This window comes from Pongo pygmaeus, chromosome 21 (assembly GCF_028885625.2).
Source record: "Pongo pygmaeus isolate AG05252 chromosome 21, NHGRI_mPonPyg2-v2.0_pri, whole genome shotgun sequence".
Classification (NCBI taxonomy): domain Eukaryota; kingdom Metazoa; phylum Chordata; class Mammalia; order Primates; family Hominidae; genus Pongo; species Pongo pygmaeus.
The window spans coordinates 3,624,059-3,644,669 of NC_072394.2; the positions used below are offsets into that span (position 1 = coordinate 3,624,059).

Here is a 20,611-nt window from a genome sequence, read left to right on the forward strand (position 1 = left end):
AGCGCTGTATGGGTTTATGAAACCGAATATAAACAAATCAGCACGTCCCCCACCCAGCCAACGGCTTTGGGGGCCCCGTTCTGGCCAGTCCTGAGCCCCTCCACACGGCCCACGGCGGGCTGCGGGTCTCCCATCCGAGGAGGGTGCCGCTCTTCTGCCCCCGCTCCCTGGGTTCTGCGCCCAGCGCCATCCCGTGCACCCCCGACCCCTGGGCATGGGGCACATGCCGCGGGGAGCCGCCAGGGAGACCCCAGAGGAGCGCGCCGCGGGCCGGCTTCCCCGGACGCCCCACCCACCTCCTCTTGGCGCTGCCCACCACCTGCCTCGGCTGCTCTGCCCCCGGCTCGCGAGGCTGCGCCCCCGACCCAGTTGGCGCCCCCTCCTCGCCCCGCGGGCTCGCGGCAACTGGGCGGCCGGCCCGGCCCCTGCCCACCCCCAGCCCAGCCCGGGCGCGCCGCACTGGGCATGCTCCGTAGCCTGGGCAGGTTGGGGCTGCGAGGCGACAGCTCGGGCTCTGGAGCCGGGAGGCGAGAACGAGGAGGGAGGCTCGGGGGCAGTGGAGGAGGGAGCGGCGGGCCGCTGAGGGGCGGCGGGGCCCGGAGAAGGGGACGCGCAGGGCCCGGCGGTGGGCGGGCGGGTCGGCGCTGCCCCGTGGGCTCGCTGGGGAGCCACAGCGGAGACCCCCGCCCTCAACTGAGGTAAGGACCGCGCGGCTGGGAGACGGGGAGGCGGGGAGGCCGGGGAGGGAGGGCGGAGGCAGGCGGGAGGGCGGGACTGGGGTGCGCCGGGAGGGGGCTTGGCGGCGGCTCTTTATGGCGAGGAGGGGGTGGTGGCGCCGCGCCGGGAGCAGTAAGTGAGCTGCACCGCCAACAAGATCTCACACACAGACACACACACGCACACGCACACACGGGCGCGCACACACACGCGCGTACACACTGGGTCTCCAGGCAGCGGCAGTCGCCGCATCCCCGGCAGCAGCTCCAGGCAAAGTGACAGGTAGGAAAAGGCATTTCGGGTCCCGCCCGAGGATGCTCCCGCCCGCCCTGGCCCGCAGTGCTTGTTTGCTTTCCGCGGGTGCGTCCCGGACGCGCGCGCGCGCACCCGGATGCCCAGCGGGGACCCCGTGCAGGTGCCGGGTGCCAGGCGCCCTGTGCGCGCGGGAGGCAGGGGACCCAGACGCCATCCCCCTTCCCCTGTAGTCATCGCCTGCTGGGTTTCCTCAGACTCTCTCCAGACGTTCACCCTCTTCTGGGCTAGAAATAGCTCGGCTCGACGTGTATATGATTATTTTGGTTGGAAATAGTTGGCACCGTGCAACGCATGTAAATGTGTATGCGTGTGGATCTTCTTGCCTCTTCTGGGGAAATCATAGAAATGATTGACCGTTTCCACTTAAAACAACCCTGACAGGCTTAGCACTCATTGGGGGCAGGGTTCGGGCCTCCTAAAAGCCTGTTAGTGAAGGAAATCCTTATTTTCAGAATTTTAAAGTTGCTTTTGCTTTAACCAATTAGACTCTGTGTAGTACAATACTTCTGAGTGTAGACTTCGTATATGGTACTGAATCGAAGTATGGAAATATGGAATTCTCTAATTTCCAAGTGTGTTTAAGTGCAATTTTATCTAGAATCATAAAACTAGCATTTTCCTAGAGAGAAATACAACTGCCCACTATAGTTTCCATAAATATGGACATATCTGAAAGATGACCCTACTCTTCCAAATTTTTCCCTCTTAAGTTCTGTAGTGATTCTAGCTATTGTTCTAGAACATGTATTTGAAATTTAATTTTGGCCAGAATATTCAGGAAAGGTGTTTTTTTTTCCATATATGTAATACTTAGTGGTCTATATATTTAAGTTATAGGTATGTGGAGATAGCTGTTTAATAATTCTTTTTGTCTGGCAATAATGTTATTCAAACATAGGCAGCTATGTATCATTTTTAAATGATATTGAATTTCCCCTTAAAGAGAAATCAGATTTATAATGTAAACATGACCAGGAAAAGCAACTGGTGACTTTACCTGGGGAGGCTCCAAGGAGGTTAAGAAAGTATCTGAACAACTGTGTTTTTCAGAATAGAAAAATTGTGTGTGTGTTGCGGGGGGGAGGTAAAATTTTAACTTTATTCTTTTATTGTTTTCAAGACGGCTGTTTTCAGAAACGTGTGGTTGAACTGAGACCCTCATATTTTATACTCTTCAAATTTGAGTGGCCTCAGTTATAGAATCATACAGAAGATCAAAAGTCTAGCTCAGCAGGGGCATGTGGTGTAATCCCTCACTATCTGTGTTATGTAATCCAGAATGCTGTTTTTCATAGGACAGTCTTGCATGATTCTCAGCTGGTATATTGATCTATTATATCTTCTTCCTTTTGAACTGTAGTAGTTTAATAAATGATTGCCATCTTTGGAGAACACCTGTTTTCATAAAAAATCACTTTTTGAAATTTCAAAACATTTTTATTGGCACTTTTATGAACGTAAGACTTGCTGCCAGACGAGTAACCTTTTGAATGTGACGTATTATAACATATCTAAAGGTACCATGTATTAGCTTATGGACTACACTTCCTTCCAACTATATTATTACTCAACAGTTGGAACTTAGTTTTGATTTAGTTTTGATGATATTACTACCCAGCTCTGAATTAATCGCTGTTGAAAATGCTGTTCTACAAGTAACTGTCAAAACAGAATTTCTGACTCCATTTGATCACTGGGTGCACACTTAAATCTGTTGGAATAATTCTACCTTTATTTTGCAAATGCATACCCACGCAGAAAGCTTTGTTCTAAAATACTCTATTGGAAGTTTTATATTTGTATGCCTGAAAATTTGAGTGATGTTAAACTGCTTACATGTCCTGGAATCGTGAGGCGGTGTATTTTTGCCTTATGAGATAAAGAAATACGGTAGTTGAAAAAGTGTTACAGATTACCAAAAACCTTTTGCAGAAAAAGATTTTAAAAATTTGTATCACCTCCGAACTATTTCAACCACAGCAGAGTCCATTCAGTGCCCGTAGCACAGCTAGTTTGCCTTTCCCAAGATTATACACAACTGTCTTTAGATTAATGTATATTGCTGACTTTGGCAACATGGGACAGTTATATTTGGCAATTTCAGTGAACATGGTATTTTCCTAAGATACCACTAACTTCATTTTGGGGTTTGATTTATTAAGAATTGATATGCTTGCCTGGTATTCATCTTTACCCCACCTTCTAAGTAAAATTGAGGTGAAAGTGAGCTTCAGGGCTGCTGTGCTGTTTTCCTTATGATCACATTAGCATGCTAATTTGTGAAAGGATGTAACAATATAAGTGGAATTAGCTTCTGAGTTTAGTGTCTGAATTTTCATCCCCAGTTTTTCAGATGTAGCTGGCAAACTCAAATAACAGAATTAATGAAAAAATTTTGCAGATTATTAAAAAAAATTAGTAATCAGCTGAGTTTTATTTTTTATTTTGAAATCTTGAGAGTAAATTTTATCTTTTCGGATTAGGGCACTTAGGTAATGTAAGAAAGATTTTGGATTTCTCATGCTCTCCACACTTCATAGTAAACTATTTTTGGGGAAGTATAAATTTTCTTTGAAACTTAAAATTATTTAGCAGGCTGTGACTAAATTATTGTTTGTGATCACTTATAAAGTAAGGGTGAAACAGCATGTTGATTAGCACCGCCGACCCAGGTCTTTTAAGAAACTGTCTACCACAGTGAGTCCCTGTAAAACCAAGAACTTCTGTATTTGATATGCAAAATTAGGTCAAGGACTAATGGAGATGCTTTAATGATCACAGTTGGTATTTTATGTCCAGATTGAAGTTTTTAAAATAGTTGCTTTTCACCTCGTAATATATGAATGTGTAGGCCATATTAGTGTCTGTCAAGGAGACTTATCTGCCTGTTGGGAAATAAATACAGCTTTTCATCACTGGTGGGAGGCAGCAGTGACTTTCTGTGGTTTTGCTGTTGGTTTTCAGATGTGAACTGTGTTTGCAAGGACACTGCTTAATTCTCAGTGCTGTCCATTCCACATTTTCCTATTTCTCTCTCATATTGGGAAAATGGATAAACTTCTGTAGCTCTTTCTTCTATTCCTTAGTATCTGTTTGTTTAATAGTTTTGCTTTTGATAAAGCCTCACCCTTTAAAGTAGAAATACTTTCTCAAATTGCAATATTATTTATCTAGTTATGCCTTAGAATGATATAAAGGTTTTACATGTTCCTAGGCTGTGATTCTTTAGCTAACCAAATATAAAAATGAGCTTACTTCCTTGCCAGTGGAGGCAGACCTGGGTGAATATGCATTACTGAGTGGATGAGTGTGACGTTTACATTGTCTTGGTTGGAATTAAGCTTGCTTTGAAAATATCACCCTGGGATAACTTTTATTTGCAAGGCCCACTTCACTCCATTGCAACAACCGCTCCCAAACCCCATTTTCTGGGTGGAAGGGTGGAAAGAGTCTGGGTGGAAGCTCACGACTTTGGATGCTTTTTTATGCTGAAGGCATAACCCAAGTTTCTAGAGGAGATGAAAGTAATAATCCTCTACCTTTCAAATCTCAGCTAGGAGATCCTTATGTTCCAGGGAATGAATGACCAGCAGAGTTTTTATTTTCTCTGCATGAACTTCGTCTACTTTTCCTTTCCTTTATTAAATAAAAATAGTTGAAATGGACATAAATCAGAAGGTTTTTCTCTGAACACCTCTCTCACTCACTACTTATGAAACCTTCAATCAGAATGTCACACACCATGTGACCATAAGATAGTGTTAACTTCTCCCCTTTCCTGGGATTCTCCTTCAAAGCTCAAAGGATCTTTTGGTGTGCCTAGGGCTGGGAAATTCCACCGCTAGCTACGGAAATACCCTTGGGCCAGGCAAATCATTGCTTTAAGATACATTGCCCTTCTTGTCCTCCCGAACAATTAAAGCATGTCTTTGGCTCCCAGACATGAGTGAATTGAAGTAGCCATTTCCTTAGAAACAGGAAGAAAAAAGCAACTTGAAATAATTAATTGTAAGTAGCTCATCCAGAGAGCAGAGACCACAGACCCCTGATTTTACATTTGACACCTCCCTTTCTTCTCTAGAACAGGGGTTCTTCATTTTAGGGCCAAGGATGCAGTTTGGTGGGTCCACGAATGTAGCTGGCAAATGAATTACATCTTTATATTCACTTACTTCCAGGTGATAATTGGGGCAGGTGTTAGAGCTACTACTAGAGCTTGGCATTTAGTGGGTTGAAGAGAAACACATGTATTACTTCACATATCCCTTTAAAGAGTTATTTTGATAATTATATTTCAATGAGATTGATTTCCGTTGTACTTTTAGGTATTTAATTTTATATATTTAAACATATTATGCTAGGCCAGGCATGCTGGCTCACACCTCTAATCCCAGCACTTTGGAAGGCTGAGGTAGGAGGATTACTTGAGGCCAGGAGTTTGAGACCAGCCTAGGTAACACAATAAGATCAATTTACGCAAAAAAACCAATAAAAAAATTAGCTGAGTGTGGTGCACATGCCTGTAATCCTAGCTACTTGGAAGGCTGAAGCAGGAGGATCGCTTGAGCCCAAGAGTTCAAGGTTATAGTAAGCTGAGATCGCATCAGTGCACTCCAGCCTGGGTGACAGAGTGACAGTCTATTAAAAAATAATAATAAAAAGAAAATATCATGCTGAGAAGGGTCTTTAAGATTTACCATATTGCGAAGGTCATTCATGACCCACACAAGGTGAAGACCATGTGCTCGAGAAATGCTTCCTCCCAGAGGCAGCTAGCTGGGTGGGTGTTTTCACTGTGGGTTTGTGTTGAGCAGTGGTTGCTGAAATCTTCAGGCATTGGAATCAGGCACTGAATTCCTGACAAATGCCCTGTTTTAGCTTGAATGCTGACAGATGCCCTCTTTTAGCTGTGTGACCCTGGGCATTCACTCTGAGCCTCAGTTGCCCTATCTGTAAAATGAGGAGAATAACCCTATGGGGCAAAAGTGCTTGGTGCTGTACTGTGAATGATACAGGGTACTGTTACTGCAGTTACTACAGGTGCTCAAAGGATCCCAGGATCTTTGGGTGTGCCAAGGTTTGGGAAATTCCACCTGTAGCTACAGAAACACCCTTGGGCCAGGAAAATCATTACTTTAAGATACATTGCCTTTCTTATGCTCCTGAACAATTAAAGCATGTTTAACAAGTGCTACTGCCCCGTCTCCTAATGGTACTACTAGTATTATGGCTCTCATCTTGTTCTCCTTCATAAGGGTAGATGGCATTGACCTTATCCATGCAAAGCAGCCTGAGAAAATTCCTATAAAACTTACAAGGGACACTTACTTTGCCACTCTGCAAGTACAGAAAGTTTCAGTCACCCCACAGGACCACCATGAAGTACCAGATCTTCCTTTGGACTTGCCAGGCCCAGTGACTGCATTCGGACAGAGGGAACTAATATTAACTCAGTCCTAATAGCTTCAAATTTCTGTGACTTTGGTGTTTCGGAATATAATTCAGTGAGTCAGATGCTGTCCCCAGGGTATCTGTCTCCCAGCTAGGCTTTTTTTTTTTTTTTTAAACAAAACAAAACAAAGCAAAACAAAACATATTAAGCCATTTAGGCCTGGAGGGAGAAAGGCCTCCACTAGAAGAATTAGGGGTCTCTGGTGTTCAGGGGCAGTCATTATAGCTCTTGTTTTTCCATGGAGTTTCTCAGAGAGTACTCAACTTCTCTGCTTTACGTAGTATTATAATTAACAACAACAAAATAAAACAACAGACATTTGTTGAGCAGTTAAAATGTGCCACTTTATTTAATCCTTCTGACAGCCTTTTTGGATGTGTCCTAATAGCATCTCCAGTTTATACTTGGGGAAACTGAGGTTAGGAGATGTTAAGTTAATCATCCCAGGAAGTTAAAGTTAGAATTGAGACTGAAACTCAGGTAGGCTGACATCAGAACTCCAACTGCTAACCACCATATTGTGTATTACCTGTCATTAAGCTGGTACATGCTGCAGAAAGACTTGTTACCATAACAAGTTTTGTGATAATTATTTTAAGTGACTAGGCTGAGATATGACAAAACTTCTGACAATCCTGCTGTGAATATGGAATTGGAATAAGAAATTGAGGATAAAACAATGCATTCTTGTCTAATCCTAGGTACTTCTGTTTCTGCAGTTGCATGCCAGAAATCCGAGATAGGGAGAATACTAAATGCTACTTTGTGGTAGCCTAAACAAATAGTTTTAGTTTTCTGGAAGGCCGGTTTTTACCTGGTGAAGTTCCTCATGGTTTTAGTGAGGGCGTGGTGTACTCTGATTCCTCTAAGGGCCAGGTAAGCGAAAGGCCCAAGTGTGGCTGACCAGGTGTCAGAGACCTTAGGGAGTGGTGAGGCTTGCGCCCATCCAGGGGCCCAATTGTGCCCCTTCCCATGGAGCAGCTACCACTCGGGTCTGACAGGTTTCTGCCAGGTGGGCCTAGGGCTCAGGATTACCAGTGCCTCTACATTTTCAAGAGAAGCATGAAATCCAGATTTATTTGGAGTCTTCTTATTTTAAAATGTTTGGAAATAATTAAAATAGAAAACAAACCTGTCAGCCCATGGTGTGGCCAAACAAAGCACGTTTGTGGTTTGACCCAGGAGCTCCCATGTTGAGCCTTTTGTTAACTGTAAGTGCTTGGAAACACCGTGTACTAGAAAATGTCAATAGTTTTTGTTTTGCCCTTCAATTTTTTTGGCTGTAAAATTTCTTATAAAGGTTGTTATGGCCATTTATTTCCGTTGTAAATAGATTTCAGATTCTGAATTTCTGCTTGTTTATTCTCTCCCTATACCCTATTTTTCCAAGCTGTTAGCAAATATACAAAGTTGAGGGGGGAAGGACATGTTTTTTTCTCCTGTTTCTTGGTGCTCCTTTAAAATAAGAACACCGGCTGGGCGCGATGGCTCACACCTGTAATCCCAGCACTTTGGGAGCCCGAGGCGGGTGGGTCACTTGAAGTCAGGAGTTTGAGACTAGCCTGGCCAACATGGCAAAACCCCGTCTCTACTAAAAATACAAAAATTAGCCGGGTGTGGTGGCAGGTGCCTGTAATCCCGGCTACTCGGGAGGCTAAGGCAGGAGAATTGCTCGAACCTTGGAGGCAGAGGCTGCAGTGAGCCAAGATCACACAACTGCACTTCAGCCTGGGTGACAGAGTGAGACTCTGTCTCAAAAAATAAATAAATAAAAAATAAGAACACCCAAGTGTACAGAAATAGGTGACTTCATTTATGGAGACACAGAGGTTCTCTTGCCTGCCTCACTGATTTGAACTCTAACCAGTCACAAGATGTCTCCCCTGCTATTTGGTAGTAGCTGTATTTGTCCTGAAATATAGAATACAGACCTGTTCCTGCAGACTAGTGTTTCAAGATGCAGTCCGCTTAACAGCCCTCATTTTCCATGTTGCTTTTAAATGAGAGACCACACTGGATCAAATGAAAATGCAATTCCTTCGGGATGTGTTTCTCTCATATCTGCCAAGATGCTATTGTTGGACAAATCACCAAAGCCCTCTCTGGGATTTCTTTTAATTTTTTTGTTTTCATTGGTTTTTTAAAATGACGTAAGTAATACATTAATATGTTCCAATTGAAGTGATAATGCAGAAATATGGAAGCAAAATGCAAAGTACCCTTTTCCACCTACACCCATTCCCAGATACAGTCATTGCCAATAGTTTAGAATGCCTCTTTCCCTCCTTTTTTTCTGTACATTTACATGTATAAGTATATATACATGTCATTTTCTTATTACATATACTGGATCATATTGTATACATTTTTTTCTGTGACTGACTTGCTTTTGTCCACTTAACTATATATCATGGAGAACTTTCCATGTCAATATGTTAGTTATCTTGTTCTTTCTAACATTGCATAAAATTTGGTAGTATGGATGTACTGTGCTTTATTTAACCATTCTTCTGTGGACATATTGCAAACTGAAGGATTCAAGATCTTTGTTCGTAGGTCTTTGTGCACATGTGTGAGAATTTTTTTTTGTAGCTAAATTTCTAGAAATGGAACTATTTGGTCAAAAGCCTATGCACACTTCAAATTTTGACAGAGCACTGATGAACTGCCTTTAAAAAAGGTCTCCATGAAATTTGTGGAACCTCTGATTATGCAGCTGAACATAGCCTCTAATTGCAGCATGTCCCACATTGTCACGTCGCTTTACTGATTCAGTTAGATTTCACTTGTATATGGCATACCAGGAAGTGATTTTAGAAACAGACCATGTCCTTAAAATCCCTCGAAAATACAATTCTTAATCAAAACAAATTGATCAGTTAAGGGGCTAATGTAAAAACTCTTTAAGAAAGACGTATCTTGTAGAATCAGAGTTGAAAATCTGTTTTCTAATCAATTTGGTGAGCTGTGAAACTCTAGACCCTTCCCAGCAGGGACATGTCCATAAGCACCCTTTAATCTATTGTTAGAGAAGTGAGGTGGTCCACAGCCAACACAGACAGATCAGACATTGATACTGGCCTGGGAAAATTAATTTCATTGCTGAAAAATCCTATCCAGGTGTGTTTGTAGCTTTAGGTTTTCAAATAACTAGTTATTTAAGACTCTCTTTTACTTTTTACTTAAAGAATGAGAAGATTAGGAGATAATGCTATTTAATGAGTTTTATTTAATGGATACTTGAATTTAATATCCGTGACTCTTATTTTTTTATATTTATTTTTGAGACAGGGCCTTGCTCCATCCCTCAGGCTAGAGTGTAGTGATGCCATTATGGCTCACTGCAGCCTCATCTTCAGGGCTCAAGCGATATTCCTGCCTCAGACTCTCGAGTAGCTGGGACCAGAGGTGCACACTACCACGCCTGGCTATTTTTTTCTGTTTTTGTAGAGACAGGGTCTCGCTATGTTATCCAGGCTGGTGTTGAACTCCTAGGCTCAAGCAGTCCTCCCACCTCAGCCTTCCAAAGTGTCGGGATTACAGGTGTGAGCCACTGCGTCTGGCCTGGCTATGTTTTTTCGAAATGATATGTAGATAAAGGACTATATAAATTAGAAACTACACCTTCTTTTCATTCTTTTCTTTTCTTTTCCTCTTCTTTTCCCTTCTTTTCTTTCTTTTTTTGAGATGGAACGTCACTCTGTTGCCCAGGCTGGAGCGCAGTGGTGGGATCTCGGCTCACTGCAACCTCTGCCTCCCTGGTTCAAGCGATTCTCCTGCCTCAGCCTCCCGAGTAGCTGGGATTACAGGTGTGCACCACCAAGCCCGGCTAATTTTTGTATTTTTAGTAGAGATGGGGTTTCACCATGTTGGTCACGCTAGTCTCGAACTCCTGACCTCAAGTGATCCGCCCGCCTCAGCCTCCCAAAGTGCTGGGATTACAGGTGTGAGCCACCACGCCTGGCCGCTACACCATGTTTTCCTTTAAAGAGATATTGGGAGAAATAGTGCAGGAAATCTAGGTCACTGATTGATTCCTAACTGTGTTCAAAAGGGACTACTTTGATAACTGTAATTGTTATGAATGATATGAAGTAAATTATTTGTGAATTTTACCACATTCCTTGAAAGACTGAGACTCAGTCAGGGTTGGTGAGTCTTGATTAGATAAATGACAGTAAAGTGAAATACTGTTTCTGTTTCCCAAAGATGGATTTAGTCCTTTCATCTGTTTCTCCAGATATTCATTTTTTAAGAAAAATTCTGGTTTGGTTGGCAGTGACATTCAGATTCTGATTGTATGCCTTCTGCATGTTTATTTTTACAACACACTGTGAATTGTAGAAATATGGTGGGACAGTCATATTTCCCTGGCATTGAAACCTTGCATATTCAAGAAAGTCTGTGCTAGGTTTTGCTCATGGAAATGTTATAGTGTTTCACAGTTTACAGACAATTTCCTTTGATAATGTCTGTGAAAGCACAGTGGAGGGCACCACCTGGTCACTCTTTCAACCTGTGTCGTTCAGGGCCCTGCTGGGGAACAGATGGCATGTGCACGTCAAGTCCTTTGAGGAGGGCTTGTTAAAGGAACCTTTGGGAAGGTGTGGGCAGGTGTAGGGAATACAATCAGGGTGAGTGCTAAAGAAAGACCCAGCAGTGACGGGGAGTTAGTCCTACTCTAAGGAAGGGGCAAGAAAGGCTGACAAGAGCTGCATCCCTTTCTAGAGGGACCCCGTCTGCCTGTAATATCCCTCCAGGGAGACAGAGGGGAATATATATACCTTCCTCACTCTCTGCCTGTCTCCTAAACGCTGGCTAGTGTCATCCATTAGCCGAACCCAGACAGAAGCCAGAGGGCAGGAGAGAGGAGGAAGAGGGTGGAAAAGGTAAGTGAATGGGTCTGGGAAGGCCAGTGGCAGACCCCCACCCACTTGCCCTCCAGAACAGAGGTTTGCATGGTTGAGTGGTCAGTCCAGGGTAGAAAGCTTATGGTCTGGTTTTGTGGACAAAGAAAATAAAACTGCATCTACAGTGATTAAATTGAAATTGAAATTGGGAATTTTCTACAATACCACATGGCTGGTATCAATAAAATTTGTGGTGGCCTTAGAGTAACATTAAAATTTTTTTTTTTTTAGTTCCCTTTGGAATGGATTATGCTTTATGCTTCTTGGGAAATGCGTAGAATTGGAAATGTTATGTGTTTATCTGTTTAACCAAAAATGTAGGCTTATAGATAGGACAGACAGAAGGGATTCATAAAGTCTCTCAGCATGGAGTTGGATTCCTAAGATAGATCTAATTTCTTTGATTTTAATATTTTATAAAAATATTTTATTTAAAATGTCAGGTACCTGGGGGAAGAGACTAGAAGGAAATTAAGGTTATTAACAGTAATTTTCCTTCAAGGAAGTCAATTTAACAGAATCATTAACATCACTGAGTAGAAATGAACAAGCTGTATTTCCCCATTTGTTCAGCATGGCAGCAAGACTCTGAAATTTCAGGCTCATTTATTCTCTCGTTTTCTTGGCCCTGTTGTTTAAAAAGGTGAAGTCTGCTCTTTGGTTTGTGTACTTGTCCTGAATGAACAAACAATTGAACTTAATTAGAATCATAAATAATACTGCTATAAGGTATATCAGAGTTCATTTCTTCTTACCTCCAAATTGTGTGAAGTAAGAAACCGAGATACTAGTTATTAGCAGCTACTACTTTGCAAGTTCTCAGAGTTGGTCACTCTGGAAAAGTCACATCACCTCTCCATCATGAAGGAATTGCACTAGATTAATTCATTTTTGCTTTTACCCTTATATATTCCTGAAGTCCTTGATTCCAAGGGTTTGGTTGTCCATTACTCACTATTTTCATAGATTAGAGGCAGAGCTTCTTGAGTACCTCTTCATTACTTAGCCGTTAAAATGGTATTCTCTGGAGGTCTCTACATTGCTTTTGACTGTGTTCACTCTGTAAACTCTTTCTGTATAAGATAACTCATTCACTTCTACCATTTTTATAACCCCCAATTTACTGAAGACTCCCCTATTACTGACCTCTTGTCGGAGCTCCAGATATATCCTGTTGTCTGCTGGAGATCTTGACATTGAAGTCTATGGAGACTTTCAAATCAAAGTGTACAAAACAGGAGTCCTCAACTTCACTCCAAACTTGTGTCTCCTTCCGGTTTCTAAAACTTCATGAAACAAGCTATCCATCTGTTGAGTCTACCCCATCAATGTCCTTCATTTTTGTTCACTTTTCTCCATTCCTATTGCTGCTAGCCTGAATTTATGTCTGCATAATTTCCTGTCTTGATTGTTCCAAGAATTTTTCATTCAGTCTCTCTATACTGTCTCTTTCTTATCTGTGCCTTCATTCATGTCTTCTATTGGCTATTCAGTGAGCATCAGGTACTTTAACAGTGAAATCTTGCTCTCAGGAGTTTACAGTTTACTGGAGGAGACAAATAGACACTACTTTATAAGTTTACATCTTTGCCCATTGACTCCATTCTCCAAACCAGCTAAAGTAATTTGCACAAAACAAATCTTATTATAGCATTACCTCTAAGATACTTCAACAGCTCCCTGTTGCTATCAGGATTAATTTGTTTTCCTAATTTGCCAAATGTAAGCCATCCGTGGCCTGACCTCTGTGATGAAGTTTTAACTCCTTTATTTGCATCACCTATACTAGGCTGTGTTGAAATCCAAGAACATAAAGCCTGCTGCACTGTGGACACCGTGGCTTTGCACTATGACTTTGCACTCAATCCCCTTCTTCAACTGGCTGACTCCTACAGGCCTTTAGAGACTCCGTATAGTTGCCATCTTCTTATAAAGCCTTCCTTGATTTCCACTCCAGTCCAGATTGGGTGCCCTACTTTAGTCCTCGTGTTGAACAGTTTGCAAATTTTAGCCACAGCATGACTCTCTTGGGAAATAGAACAATCTGGTGCATATTAGTGACTAAGTTGATGTCTCTTAAATGAATAAATAACTCAATGCCATTATTGCAAAGTCTTCAGATTGGGTAAATTAGGAAAACAATCTGATGATTAAGCAAAAAAAAAAAAAAAAGCCGAAGTTTAGTAAACTGAAGCCATCTGCAGACCTATTAAAGAAAAAAGTATTTCATGATTATTTACACTGGTCATTGAAAAGTAGTAGAATAATCAATTTGGAAATATGATAAGTAATTTGAAAATTCTATATCCATTATTTCTGGTAACAGAAATCCTGATATTGTAATTAGTATACTAGATCCAGAGGAGACATTTCCCTGAAGATAGGTTATCATTTTTTTCCTGATAGGCACATACTCATATTGTTTTTCCTATTTTATGAGTTCGATTTTAATCAAGTTATTCTTATTTTTCTTACAGTGTATTATAACCTGGAATTAGAAAAAAAATTTCTTATTTCAAACTTGGTTGGAAATTTAGGAACAAAATAATTTATTTAATCAGATTATTTTATTAAGTGGGACTCTTAGTAATTTAAAATGCTTTGTATTCATTTTCTTGTAGCATTTTATTTTCAAATACTGCAAATACATCAGTGCCAAACAGAGAAAGCAAGAAAGCCATTAATTAATTGAAGGGAAATATTCTGCTGAATACAATACTGTTTTTGAAAGAACATGTTTTATAGTTCCAAAACCAGAAAGGAGCATTTTATTCATAGTGGTTTGAATCTTGTGAAAAGAGTGTCTTTGACAGTCTTCACCAGGCCCCCCTCCCCAAGCTTGGAGCATTAATAGGACTTAAGAGGTGTTTTCTTCACAATTGGCTTCTTTTTGATTTCACAGATTTCTTTTAGCTTTGTGTTGAAAAAGTGCTAAGTATGTTAATTATTAGATATATCATTATTCACATTTCAATGCAGACAACATTTAGGAGGATTATAGTTTAGTTATTGCAGCTTTTCAGAAAACACTTCATGATAGCACTTGGAAATACAGATAGAAAATATTTCCTTTTATTTAGAGACTTTTTGGACCTGTGAGGCCCTCTGAGAATCTTAAGCTTGGCCCCATTCTGTCCATTTTTCATTTCCTTTGAAAGAGTTTCAAAGTAACTGGTTAAAATTTCTCCCCATCTGTCATAAGTAGCATAGAGGGATTTCTTGTGCAGCTACTAAAGGGAAATGAGGAAATTTAAAAGTGCAGATGATTTGGGTATTAACACATATCCTGGCAGTGACTCTGCTAGAATCAGGCTCTCCCAAACCGTTTTGTTATATGTTAATTTTTATTTTCTCAGCTACAATATTATAAACATGGCAGACCAACAGGTTTTCCATAAAGATTGATGATCAGGAGGAATCCACTCCTTAATTAAGAGCAGCAGATGCCTTCTGAAAACCTTCTGGAAATGTTCTACTTTATATTGAACCAAAGTGCTTCCAGCTTTGTTGGAAAGGTTAAGGCAATAATTACATGGAAGGTATGTCTCATTTGTCAACAGGGTTTTTGGTCTAGAATATCTCAAGAGCAGTTCCTGTCCATTTCCTTCTAGAGGTGTCAGCAGCCTTCTTATTGCAGAAGGATTATGGTGCAGGGAACATAAGTGCTTACAAATAACTGCTTCCTATCCTCACACAGGATATGAGACACAGGGTATGAGACCCTCAGAAAGGAAGTCTCTTTCTCTACACACACACACACACACACACACACTCATACACACATACACACACTGCAGGTGCTTGAGCCACACTGTGGAATGGGATACATAGGAAATGGAGCCAGTTCTTTGATATTTTTGTCTTTGCTGGATGGCTTTGCAATATTTTAAAATGTTGAAACTTACCAGGATTCTTTAAGACCGGGCCCCTAACCCATTATTTATTAGGCTTAGGCATTGTGCCCTGGGCCTTCAGAATACAATCCCATTTCATTCTCTCAACAATTCTGCAGGTTAGGTATAATTACCACCATTCAATACTAAGAAAACTGAGTGATTACAGCACTTACTGAGGGTCACATGGTTGATCAGTGGTATAGACAAGTTTCAAAATAAGGTTGACCTGACCTGAATCTGAATGGCTGCATCTGTGACCGTACAGGCACAGAGGAAAGGCCATATGAGGACATGGGAGAAGGTAGCAGTCGTCAAGCCAAAGAGAGAGGTCTCAGGAGAAACCATGCTTGCTGGCACTGGCACGTTGATCTTGAACTTCTAGCCTCCGGAACTGTGACAAAATAAATTTCTGTTGTTTAAGCTAGTCAGTCTATGGTATTTAGTTATGGCAGTCCTAGAAACCTAATACAGTGGAGGGTTTCTTTTACATGCAGATGAAAACAGAAACAAAGTATTACAGACCAAAAATATCAGAATGATAATTTTGGCATTTGAACACATGTTCCTAATTTCAAAAGGTGATTTTTGTCTTGAGTTGGTTTAGTTTAGAGAGTATTTGCTTTCACTGAGCTTTCATAAAAGTTAATTTGTTTACAGGCAGAGATGAGATAAATCATGTCTTTCTTTAGCCTGTTTCTTTATCTATTTCTTTTTTTCTACATGAATTTCACATACTTCTTTAAGGAGTCTTATAATTAAAACATGTCATGTTAAATGAGCTCAAATCCTTTTCCATAATTAGGAACTTGAATCATTGCCTAATTTGTAATTTGATAAGTAATGTGTATTTGTTGAATTTTTCTGCTATCAATGTAAGTCCTAGGGTGATTTTCTAAAACGAAATAAAAATGGTTTTGGCTCTGTTTTCTTAACATATTAACAGTAGTCTAGGAAATATTTTATTTTCTCTTCAGTTAGTTGGTGCTTTCTCTTTGTAATTTTTTTTTGTGTGGGAAATAAATTATCATAAGACGTTCATTAAGTGCATTGTAGTGTTTTGCTTAATTTGGTGCCTGTCAGGAAAAAACCCAACAGCACAATGGAGGTGCTATGAATGAGTTATTTTATTTATTAATTTCAATCTAAATTTATCACCAATGGAGAAATAAAATATTTGTAGAATTGAGGTTATAAAACAGCAAACATAACTGCTGAATGATTTATATTCAGTATATTCTTTAATATAAAGATTGGATATAAAGACATCTTCAATATAAAGCATGACATTGATTTGCTTTAAATAAAAAAAGAATATATTTTCACGAGGTCAGGAGATCGAGACCATCCTGGCTAGCACAGTGAAACCCCGTCTCTACTAAAAATACAAAAAAATTAGCCGGGCGTGGCAGCGTGCGCCTGTTGTCCCAGCTGCTGGGGAGGCTGAGACAGGAGAATGGCGTGAACCCGGGAGGTGGAGCTTGCAGTGAGCTGAGATTGCACCACTGCACTACAGCCTGGGTGACAGAGCAAGACTCCATCTCAAAAAAAAAAAAAAAAAAATATATATATATATATATATATATATATAAATTTTTCTTTTTCACAATATTATTACTTGAGTGAGCTTTTTAAACAGTATGGTGCTATTTTATTAGTTAGGTAATACATACATTGGATTAAGTGTGATATATTTTGTTTAAAATACTATTCAGAACCTGACATAGCTACAGCATAGAATGGGGTCACATAATAAAGGTTCTTCTCCTTTATATATGTGCGTGAACTTTCAGTGAGTCACATGAAATGACCACTGGTTTGGTCATTTGAGTTTATTTGAATACACTAGTTATGAGCTATTTAGCTCTTTCAAGCAGTCATAATTTATTCTCAAATTTTAAATCAGATTTGTATTATAGCTAGCACGTAGTAGGCTTTTAAATGTGTCCTAAAACTAATGTAAGATGAGGACATGGGCCACAAACTGTTATTTTGCTTTCCTTCCTTATTTCATGGTTTTGTATATCTTATTTTGGATTTGTATGCATTCTGCTGTTTCTAAAATTAGTATCTAAGCAATGCATTTTTTAACATTAATTATCAAGTTTTGTCTTACTTTTAAATTCTGCCTTATATAAGGCAGTATAAGTGGGCATTACTGCCTTGCTGACACCTACTTTCCTGGGGTGAAATATATTGACCTTGACTGTAACCTTGACATTTAAGATAGTTGATTAGACTCTGAAAAGAGAAAGACCAGCGTGATTGTAAATAACACCTATTTGTATAACATCCTCAATTATGTAATAAAAATAATCCAGAAAATTGCCAAGATACTTGAACAAATTATACGGGGATTGGTCTTAGAAGCACAGACTTACCCATGGGAATTAGTTAATTTTTTGGAGTCCTTCACCAAACTGAAAGTTGAGTTTACAGTCCTCAGAATGTGACACCTCTTTGGTTATTATAACCACAAAACAATGGAATGGCTGGTTCTTCCTTTAAGCAAAATGATATGTTTAAACTCTTTTTTTGAGGGATGATTTAAAATGTGTTAATTATGTGGCTTAATTTGGAATATAAGAGATGATATAAATTAAATTATCACTGAAATTTTTAACCTGCCTGCCTCACTCACTTTGACCTTAGGACCTCACAGAGTGAGAACAAGCCATCATGATGAGAAAAAGTGATCATCTCAAACTCGTGTATGTAGATGAAAAAGGATATATGTTTCTGTGTGAGGATCCCATGTAGAAATACCTTTATAAAGTTACTGGCAACTACAGCATCGGTATATTGGGAAAGAAATGAACATTTTTTGAAGTGTCTTGTGAAGGTCAGGAACTCCACTAGGGACTCTCCTTTGGGAGGAAGTTTAGCAAAATGGTGGTGAGCGTGTATGATGTGCATTGTGGGGTCCTGGCTTTGCTACTGAGAAGCCGAGTGACCTTGGTCAAGTCATTAACCTCGTCCTCCTTATCATCATTTTTTATATCTATCCTGTGAGATAGGTGGCAGTATCCTCATTCTGCAGAAAATGAAACTGAGGCCCATTTAAGTAATTTGTTCAGGGCCACATAACTAGCAAGTTGTAGCGCCTCAGCTGGAGTCAGACCCTGCTCAGGATTCTATCTACCCTCTTCTACCCCTTCCATGTGGTCTTCCCCTCCTTCCAAGGCTGTGTTTGCCTAGCTACCAAGTTGACAGTTTTGATCAAATAGGTTGGTTGCTTTCATGTTGAATGAGCTCAGATTAGGACCATCGATCATAGGGAAAAGGTTCTGAAAAGGGAATTGGGAGAAGTGACTTACAGCTGGCTATTGCCCTAGCTGATTATGTGTTCTTAAGCAAGTCATTTCACTTCACCGGTTTCAGTGTACTTAGCTCTCTTAAATGAAGGGCTTAGGCCTCTAGAACTATTTCTTTTATATTTACCCTTTTATCATCATGAAGTGTTTCTCTTTGTCTCTAGTAATCTTCTGTGTGGAAGTCTATTTTGTCTTATTAATATAGCCAGTTCAACTTTATTTTGCTTACTGTTTGCAAGATATAACTTTTTTCATCCTTCCAACTTATTTGTGTGTTTCCATTTAAAATGTGTCTCTTTGTAGAGAGCATATAGTTGATTCTTGCTTTTAAAAAAATCTATTCTGATAATCTTTGCCATATAGATGGAATGTTTAGTTCATTTACATTTAAAGTTGTTGATATAATTATATTCTGTGGTTAACATTTTATGAAATATATTACATTTGCATTTTGATATTTCTTTGTCTTCTCAGTTTTCTTTCAGATTTAACTTTATGGAAAAAAAGTCGCAAGACTTATTTTGTACATACATAGTATACTGTACATAGGTTGTATACTTAGTATAATTGGTTTGTTGGATGGGCCACACTTAGTAAGACATAAACAGAAAATAGCTTTATTCTCTCCTCTCCTGTACTTTGAATGATATTTTTTTGGCAGATCCTATAGCTTTTCAGTCATTTTACAGTATTGGAACAACCTAATTTTCAAATATTAGAAAAACGTAGTACAATGTAAATCAAAACTTCCATTTTCCCATCCAGTTTGTAGCTTCTCCCCTTTTTTCATTCTTAGGCTTGAGCCCAGGCTTAGTGATCAGCAATAGGGAAGAAAAGGAATTCCTACTTTAACTCTCCTCTCTTCCTCTCCTACACATTATCTGGCTCCTCCAGAGTTGACACGGGGGACATAAAAGGGGCCAAAGCTATTGCACTTAACAGGTGCTGTTTGTTTTCAAGGCCAGTTCTTTCTCATACACACCCTGATGGATTTTTTGGAGAGCCCTTGCAGGTCCATTGGCATCGTGCCATTATTTGTTTTGAGCACTGCAATATCAGCTCCTCATATTCCAATGGAAGATCACTGGAGTGTCTCTGTGTCCTTGTCCAGGTAACCCACTCAGATGGAGGCTTTTCAGGATCATTCAAACATGACAACCTTCCATAGTATTCACATGGTACACAGGAAAACTCTCATCTTAACACCATCAGACCCTGGGGCACAGCCTGCTTCTACTTCTGCTGGGGCTCTGTTGCCTTGCAGATGGCATCAGCCAGCCAATCTGATGCACAATCCATGGTTTCTGCACTGAAGCAGGCATCCAGGCAGGGAATAGAATATCAGCCTCTGTCATTGCAGATAGCCTCAATTTATTATGGCTTTTCTTTTCTTTTCTTTTCTTTTTTTTTTGCCTTCCTTATGAGGTGTTAGAGAGAGAAGGAAAGGGATCTGTTGAATTTTCTTTGAAGAGTTTGCTGCAGTGCAGTTCTTCTCATACACAGACTCTGGAGGTGATCTCTGGACTGGCTTGGCCATGTGTAGCAAGTCCTATGGACATATACAAGGAACTCATCATATCACCTTTGGCATTGAAACATTAGCAGAAAGTTGAAACAATAATTCCCATTCTCATCATTAGAAGAATTTAGAGATCACTGGCTTAATAGTAAGATGCACAGATAAGTGTTAAACCTTCAGCTACATTTACAATTCGTGAACTGCCACACTCTGTAAGCTTCTCCCTTCACAGTAATGAGAAATACTAAGTACCAAATAAATACTTAATGAATCAAGTCATGGTGATTGCAGGATATTGGTCTCTGGGGAAGGTAAAGGTGACCAATATAATAAGAGGAATGAGGTTGCTAATCTGCAAAATTCTTTACTGATTTGGTTAAACAATGGGTCACTTAAGTGGAAAAAAGTAGAATTCAAAACTACTGTTAGCTTTGTCAAACTAGTTGGTCAGGTTGGCCTATATAAAACCTGAAACTGGATTGACAGTTACT

General features: G+C 40.2%; 1 protein-coding gene across 9 annotated transcripts in view; it reads left to right on the forward strand.

The window, feature by feature from the left end:
• The first annotated feature begins 389 nt into the window (after positions 1 to 389).
• PLCB4 (phospholipase C beta 4) overlaps positions 390 to 20,611 on the forward strand; it is a 414,850-nt gene continuing 394,628 nt past the window's right edge. For 2 of the 9 annotated variants that reach the window (XM_054467170.2, XM_054467167.2), the window contains exon 1: positions 612 to 698. Coding sequence is in view for 4 of the 9 variants with exons in the window: in XM_063659442.1 (XP_063515512.1) it covers positions 466 to 698 (233 nt within the window). In the remaining 5 variants the exon portion in view is untranslated. Of the gene's footprint in view, positions 699 to 828; positions 1,000 to 20,611 lie in introns of those variants that run through there. The other 7 variants (XM_054467168.2, XM_054467182.2, XM_063659442.1 and 4 more) reach the window with 6 other exon arrangements.